The sequence below is a fragment of the Corvus kubaryi genome, unplaced genomic scaffold, assembly GCF_017639235.1.
Source record: "Corvus kubaryi isolate FWS band 111438036 unplaced genomic scaffold, C.kubaryi_AGA036_p1.0 split3-73, whole genome shotgun sequence".
Taxonomy (NCBI): Eukaryota; Metazoa; Chordata; class Aves; order Passeriformes; family Corvidae; genus Corvus; species Corvus kubaryi.
In genome coordinates, this window is record NW_024582091.1 from 33,567,963 (window position 1) to 33,576,378 (window position 8,416).

Genomic DNA, 8,416 nt, shown 5'->3' on the forward strand with positions numbered 1-8,416 from the left:
CCGAGGCGGCTTTGGCGGCGGCGGGCGCGGCTTTGGCGGCGGCGGGCGGCGGGCGCGGGGCGGTGTCGCGGGCCCGGGCCGGCGAGGATGCTCGCGGCTGCTTCCTGCCGCTGCTGCCCTCGGGATGCAGGCGCGGCTCGGCGGCGGCGCCCCCTGCAGGCGGCTGGCTCATGGCGGCGGCTATCTCGGGGACGCGTCCATCACCGGCGGTGTCCTCCGCCTCCTCCGCCGCCGCCGCCCCGAGAGCTGGGGGAGGAGAACCGGAGAAGCCGGTCGGGGTGGGCACGGGGAGGACGGGGAGACGGGCTTTCCGGCCACGGCGGCGGCCAGCCTGCCCCCTCCCCGTCGCCGCGGCGCCCGGCCGGCCCCCAGTCCTGACCCGCGCCCACCTGCGGGCGGAGCGGTCCCCCGGAGCGACCGGGGAGAATCCGGCCAAGGCTGCAGCCCAGAGCCGACCGGAGCGGCTCATGGAAGGGCCCGACGGGCTCGGCTGAGACCGAGACCCGTTCCCACTCCGCCTGCACCTAGGGGCGTTTCCCCAGCCCTGATACCGAACCTTCCCCCGCCGGGCCGCCACACCAGGGATGAATTTCCTTCCACACACAAACTTCCCTCTCCCTTGTGCTCACCACGAAGCCTGGGTTGCTAATGTCTGCCCACTAAAAGGCCTCTTCCCAGCGTCTGTCACAGCCGAGTGGAGGAAAGCTGCTGTACAAAGGACTGCACACGTTGAAACAACTGCAAATTTCCCTTCAGCTTTGACAGCAACTCTTCCGGGGCAAGGTGACTTGGGAATCGAGGGTCATAAAGGAAAGGGGTTCTGCAATCAGCTTCTAAACATACATTTGCCCTAGTTCGTTATCCAGAGGTGCTGTCAGGATTTAAGACCGATTCATGTTTGTTACCAGTTATGCAGATCAGAAGGTTATATAGGACTCAGACATAATCACTCCAGCAGATTTTCAAAACAGAGGAAGCAAAGAATACACCCTCGCCCAGAACAAAATGTTATGTGGCATTCTCTGAAGGATGCTCACTTGGCAATTTGCCCCTATAATGATACAATCAGAGTTTTCATGACCACAACAGATTATGAAAAAGGGCTGTTAAAAGCCACATCATGCTGCTAATGCCCCTCAAAATATTCTGAAAATAATGTCTATGACCCACCGTTTCCACACTACCTTTATTCAACTATCCTTAGAGGGAAAACATGGGCAACGACAGAAATGACAGCATTCCTAACACGGCCTGCCCATTCCCTCCTAGAATGCAGCTTAACCGTTCTCTGCTAGAACAGGGAATAAAGAAAGAAGCACGATTGGGCAAAGTCAATGCAGAAACTATATCGTGCCCTGACAATTGGTTTACTCCCTGGAACATACTAGACAATGAGGCTGTGTTTGCTCTGCTCTCACTGGCAGGAGCACAACATTTCCTCTCAAATGCACTGTCATTAATAACCTGCTTTAAACCAATATTCTGGAAATTAATGCTCAACATGACACAATTTGGCAGACACTTTCCAAACATTAATTAGTAAAAAGAAATCATGGGAGTGTAGAGCTATAAAACTTGTATGACAACACTTTATAAAAATTCTCTTTGCATTTCTATCAGCCACCACAAACAGAATTCCCACCCTACTATTGTTTAGAGCTATACAGGTATGAAATATAAGAAGTATAATTCAAATTAATAATCGGGAACCCTATGCTGTACCTGAATCTTTTCGGGAACTTTCACTGCAAGTAAGTCACCAGACTCAACCGCGACCTGCCAGAGCCCAACCCGTACCCTGCACGCCCCAAAATCCAGGATCGGCTACCACCTACAGTTAAGTTGGCTGATTTTAGAGATATATATATATATATATATACACACATGTATTTATATACATTTTTAACTGGCACAACGAAAGCCCCGTTTGAGACCAAGTCCGAAATCTCTGTCCTCACAAAACTCCGCGGCTCGACCTTCTCCCCAGAGGCAAACCCACGTGGCGCCGGGACGCGGCGTCTCCGCAGGTTTTCCTGTCGGGAACTGCTGTCCAGGCGGAAAAACGGGTAAATAAATGGAAGCAACAAAAGGGAGGAGTCCGGTGGCTCCACGCGCCGGCGCGGGGCTCTCCCATGCCCGGGACTTCGGGCAGGGCATCCCCCCGGCCCTGGCCCTTTCTCCCCACCGGGCGCCCGCCTCTGCCCCTGCAAAAATTCGCAAACGCGGCTTAAGATTTGGGAGCGTTTCTGCCTTTTGTCCTGGTTTAAAGGAAAGGAGGGGATTTTCGAAGCCCCCCTCCCCCCCCCATACCTGGTTGCTCTGTTGCATCTAGATCCGGAGTAACATTTCCTTTTTGGGAAAAAAAAAAAAAAAAAAAGAAAGAAAGAAAGAGAAGAAGAAAAAAGGCTAGGATCTAAAGCATCTGCATTACTCACCACCACTTTGTCCGCTGCCCGGCTGGCGAAATGCATGCACGGAGAGCCGGGCACCGCACACGAGGTACCCGCCGCTGCCAGAGCCTCTCAGGAAAATGAAGCAATATTCATGAGCTGACCTCACTGGGCCTGGGAGACGGAAAGGGGGGGGAGGGAAGAAAGCAGAGAAGGGAAAAGAAAGGAAAAGATTAAACGGCGAGAACCCCGCCCAGGCCTGAAGGCTGAATTACGTCCCTTCATCTATCTGCACATGGTGGAACAGGATTACAGCGCAAATGGGGGAAGGAGCAGGCTGCAAACAAGGGATGCGCCCACTTTCTCTTCCCAATGCATCCAGGCAATCGATTCTGATCAATTATTTAGCGTCCCCGTCAGGGGAGCCTGCTCGGGCCGGGCAGGGCTGCCGGGCACCTTCTGTACGGGCAGGGCTGCGGTGACAGGGCTTGCTTTCCTTTGTTCGCCGCCCTGCCCGCGCCCTTCGGCAAGAGCCCGCTGCCGCCGGGAGGGGTAGAGACAAAGGCAGCCCCGGCTCTGGGCTGCTGGAGATCATTCCCTAGGGTTATTTACCAGCCTCAACACAGCCACTAACGGGCCACTGACCCTTTCTTTACTCGTGTGGAGGGCAAATCTGTTTTACCTCTCTGCTCAATAGTGAGGTGAATTTACCTTTGCTCTGAAGCACCTCAGAAGGCTCTTAAGACTTTGCGCTTGAAGTCTTTCCCAATTACAAACAAAGGAAAACGGGGGAAAGGCTTGCTTTCTTTCCCCTCCCTTCCCTCCGAGGAGGCACTTGCCGTGTGACGGCTGCGTGTGGGAGTGTCCCGGACCCACCTGTGTCTCTGTGAACATCCAGCAGGAACAGTCTCGGGAGAGCAGTGCTCCATTTGGGGTCCGTCTCTCTCCTCCTGCAGCAGCTGACGGGTCCAGGGGAGCTCCTGCCTCTGCCTCAGCCCCGGCAGCGCCTTTCGCAGCGCCAGGGGCGGGAGGCACTTCCCTCCCGAAGGATAATTAAGTGATGCTTTCGTGCCCGTAGGTATACCAGCATATACATGCATGCATGCATCTATGTACAAACTGTATGTACACATATGCACTGTGCATACACGTATACATAAATGTGTGTGCATACAAGGTGCGAGCACACCTATAAAATATACAGACGTATGCATGGGTTTGTACATTGTATGTACATATATACTTATCTCTGGGGTTCTTGTGCAGTCCTTGGGGGAGGGCAAGCTCAGGGGAGACCAGCTGTCCCCTTTCCAGCTACCCCTTCCCCCACGATATGCCGAGCAGGACTCAACACATCTAAACCAGCGTGTCCTGGCATGCAGAAAGGTACTCCCCCCCATGCAGGTGCATGTCCTCCAGACTGGAGCCCAGGGACTGCATGAACGGGATATATATAGATGGGATGAGTTGAGGACAATCAGAAAATAGGAAATGGAACATTAATGCTGAATAAGAAAATCACTGGGACGATAAAAAGCTACTTTTAAAATTATTAATATTTAATTATTTTTTTAGGCCTTTGAAACTCAAAAAAACTACAATCATACCAAGTAAGCAGGATAATTGGTTGAAAACATGAGGAACAAAAATATGAAATATTTCTGGAGTTGGAATTGAGAAAATTTCCTATGAAAGCACTAGATAGATTCTGCTAGAACATCTAGGTCCTAATCTCAGTGAATATACAGAATAGAAGTATTATGGTCATCACAACAACATAGCATTTTGTTTACACAATATCATTCAGAGGGACAAGCACAACAGTCCCTACTTTTAAGCACTGGACATTATTTACCATCCTTTCTGCTCCCTTGCTGGCTGAGTTGCCTGGATGAACTTTCCACAGAAAACAATTATGGGATGTGATGGCATCTTATTCCACCTACAACAAGTTTTATCATGTTTTTGGAAAGATACAGATTCTTATTTTCTCATAGTAGTGTCCAAATGAAAACCAGGTGATCAGATTATCTTCACCTACATTGTCAGGCCATATGTCTGATAGTAAATATCAATTTTATGGCAGTAAAAATTTCCACTCTCTCAGTGTGGTTTGAGATGGTTGACTTGGTTCTCAAAATTTCCACTCTGGCTAAATTTACGTGCTGACAGAGTTATAAAAATTGACATGGGTACAAAAGTATTCTACTCATATCATTTACCTTTCTGGGGGTAATGGGTATAATCTACACAAAAAGTACTCTTTTTCTAATATAAGCTATATTTCCATTACAAAATTTTCTGCCAGATCTCTGTGGGCATTTTCTTTTACTAACAGATCATGGTATAAAATACACAATAATTATATCTCTCCTTGAATAAGTGCAGTATGAAGAGACCCATATATTAATACAGTAAAAATTCAATTTATGAGCAGGTTTTATTATAGAGTCTCTAAAAACCTGTGGATTGAAATAATACACAGAAAGAAATGTCTTAACGTCACACAGAAAACAAGGAGCTCTCAGCTGACTATTGCCATTCAGAAATGAACCACTGACGTGCAGAACAGTTGTATAAGTACACTGGCTCAAATGTCAGGGAAAACAATGGAAATAAAATGCTAGAAATTACTAAGAAGTAAAGAACAAACCAGAAAATATAATTACTGGTTTCATATAATTTCATGGTGCAGAGGGATTTTGATTATTGAGAGCGGTTCTGGTTCCCCATCTCAAACCAGGCATGGGGGAAAGGGGTAAGGTTCAGAGAAGGGTGGCCAGGGCCTGAAGTGTCTCTGCTTAAGGAATGATGAGGTATAGTAGGAGTCTTCAGACAGGAAACAGGGTGACTGAGGAGAATGTAATGCAAGTCCCTACAGTTGTTAGTAAGGAAGGTAAACAAGTGTAAAAGGTTCACTGTTTCTCACAACCTCTTCCCACTCAAGTAGTGCAGAGATGCAAACATGAAGGAAAGAAACAAGCAGGTGATGGATTCCAAAAACCCAGAAAACTGTCCTTGTGGTTAAGCTATTCAACTCCCTGACACAGAGTGTTGTAAGTATAAGAGTCTATGTGAGTTTAAGTGATTGAAGAAAGTAATGGAAAAAAAAATTAATTTGAAACAGAGGAAAAATATGCTCAAAACCCACCTCTCCTCTGACTATTTTTTTGATCTGGGAGATGGTCTGGGAGAGGTATTAGTATGTGTTTTTGCATTCTCTTCCATCATCTACTATTGACCACAGTCAGACACCTATCAGTAAGCTAAAATATCTTTGATCTGGCTCTGTATGACAATTCTTATCCTGTTCGTATCACCCTCTAGCTTTGTCTCTCTCTCTTTTCTATCTTCTTTTGTTTTCTTAATTTCTATTTCATTCTTCAGCCTTAGATTTATTTTTGTGCAGAGCATTGGCAACCTGCTGCACCCTGGTAGAGCATACCTATGACTTTTTCATGACTTTTTTGCCTTCAATAGCTAAAAGTGTTTTGGCTCAAATTAGAGCTGTGAATACCTTGTTTTCTAGTCCCCATTATTCCTTGCTCATGTGGAGACACTTTTTGTGTTGAGCCTACAACTGCATTAAGTTGTATGAAGTTATGCAAGAGATGAAAGTAGAGGAAGAGAAAGGAGAGGAAGGATTTCTCCTCCAAGCAGAGTTTCAGTTTAAGTCATGTAAGTTTCTTTTCCTAAGTTAAGAAGAGAATCCCTTTACATAGCACTTTAAAAGTGTGACCGAAGCATGACCTCCTAGCTTTCAGCAGAGAATACTTTAATAACAGATTTCAGAAGTGGCTTGGAGAGGATGCTTTTCCAGGAGAATGCCTGGGTGGCTCGCAATTGCTGTACTTTCACCACCTGCTTACTCACCTCCTCTGCCCTCTTGGGAATATGCTGGATTATGCTGGCGCAGAAAGAGAAGCTTCTGGAGCATGCTGTGCTAATTCATGGTGCTGGCACTGCCCCAGCTGGCAGAGGCTGCAGTTTATCTCCCGGCCCAGGAGGATGTGCTGGACACAACTAATTATATCCCAGTCCAGGGCCCATTTTCTCTGTCCATAAAAAAACCAGGTAAGTTTGAGACTTTCATTTACGAATTTCTAATATGTTGAGTAAGCACCCCATGAGGTAATTTGAGAACAAACAATGAAGACATTACAACAGTTCTCTTTTCTTATTTACTTGGAAATGGAAAAGCTTTCCAGATGTACTGCATAGCAGAATTGTACAGCTCCAAATCATCATATTTCAAAAAGAAGAAACCTTGATGTTAGGTAGGAATAAAACTTGGCTGAAAGAACAAAAATAAACCCCAAATATTTCAAGTTCATACAATTCAATAGAACAGAAATAACAGCACCAAATAATTTGTTAAAAGAGGCATAGTTTGGCATACACGTTTAGCCAGATCATTATATAAAAACTTGGTGGTCTGATTGCCATTTTTTGCCTCCTTTTTCTTCCTCCTTAACAGCTGCTTCTCAGCCAGAGACAGCTATAGCACAGCACATTGAGGCTGCACCTTCTGTTCATCAACAGACCCTAACTACCAAGGGGACAGGATGCCCCACCAAAGGTACAGCAATGCCATCTGCACCCTCCCTGGCAGTTCATCTCAATGGGAGAAGTAGGTCATGTTGCTTTTGCTCCTATGTAAAGGAAGCAGCTTCAGCTTTCTTATCCAAGGGATCACCTAGATCCCTGTTCAGGAAGCCAGGATCTCATGCACTGTGTCATACCTCTCTTGGTTTAACCCTTAGCTTCTAACACCTCACTGGATTCTCAGACTCACAAGATTGTAAGAAGGCACAAAAAAATTGCATTTGTAATGAAAATTAGAGGGATCTTTGGTTCCTCCAGTGGAAAATAAAACTAGATTAAATTAGGTCTGTTGCTTTTAATAACTAAATTCTTTTAAAATAAAGGCTTAGTTCTAATTTTGTTATCACAAATTTCATTCAGCCTTTACAAAGGCTTCAGGAAGTTTCATAATCCTGGTTTTTATTCCTACAGCAATGAATTGTACTTATTGTTCAGAGATAATGAGAGAACTGAACATGCCTTGAAACAGGCCAGTGCTGCTCAACCATTTCTAATGATAAAAAAATTTCTGTCTCTGTCTCTCCTGTAATTGCTATGCCTTATATTGCTAGAAGGAGTAAAAAAAAATTATATCAATTTTGAACTTAAGACACTGAAAAAGGTCTCTGTATTGCCGTGTTTGCTGCCACTCTACTTTCTCATACTCTCTTCAGAGGATACGATTACACCAAACTTGCATAAATCCTATCATGCATGCATATATCTGCATAGTCTATATATTGCATTAGTACCTAAACCTCATTGATTACTTAATGAGGCTAATGGTAGAGGAACAGTAGAGAAAATTTTATTGCTAAGACTGTGTGAATGAAAGCCAAAATATGGAATTCCTCTAGATTAATCAATCTTGTACCCTGTCTCATAGCAGTTTATATAGTATACTCACTGGCTGCTGAAGGTAAACAATATTTCTTTGGACACTATAATACAGTACCAGTACATTCAAACAGCCTTTTCCAGGAAGAGATTCCAAATATAAAATATTTTTATTGCAGGTGATCTCAGAATTGAAATGGATGGTCTTAAAAGAAGTTTGTCATGAGCAGGCTGTACTCTGGGGTCTGCCTGCTTCCTCCTGACAGGGAGGTTGTGCCACAACCTGTGCATCACACCAAGAGGTGGCCCACAACCAAGGTGAAGGTCTTATTGTCTATCCTAATCTTTAAAGTCCTCATTGTGACTTTCTTGAGCAGACTTCAGAGCTGCTTACCCCATCGTGCTCCACGACAGCTTAAAGCAAGTGGAAACAGTGGATCTAGCATCCTAGGGAGCTTGCAAATACCTTCCTCTGTGCCTAAAGATAGTCTGGGAGAAGCAGGCTCATCCCAGTCTCATACATCTGGTGACTAACAAAATGCAGTACTTTTTAGGGGTCTCCACAGTAGGTGATTTTTCTTCATTTATCTGTGGCATTAGGATGC

At 45.6% G+C, this 8,416-nt stretch overlaps 1 protein-coding gene across 1 annotated transcript in view; it reads right to left on the reverse strand.

Moving 5' to 3' along the window:
- Window positions 1–8,210, reverse strand: part of SOGA3 (SOGA family member 3) — a 44,288-nt gene extending 36,078 nt beyond the window's left edge. Inside the window, exons 1-4 of the mRNA XM_042016655.1 lie at window positions 8,206–8,210; window positions 3,267–3,376; window positions 2,436–2,564; window positions 44–246 (exon numbers count right to left, since the gene is read on the reverse strand). Of these exons, the coding sequence (XP_041872589.1) occupies window positions 44–246; window positions 2,436–2,564; window positions 3,267–3,376; window positions 8,206–8,210 (447 nt within the window). The remainder of the gene's footprint in view (window positions 1–43; window positions 247–2,435; window positions 2,565–3,266; window positions 3,377–8,205) is intronic.
- Window positions 8,211–8,416: the final 206 nt, after the last annotated feature.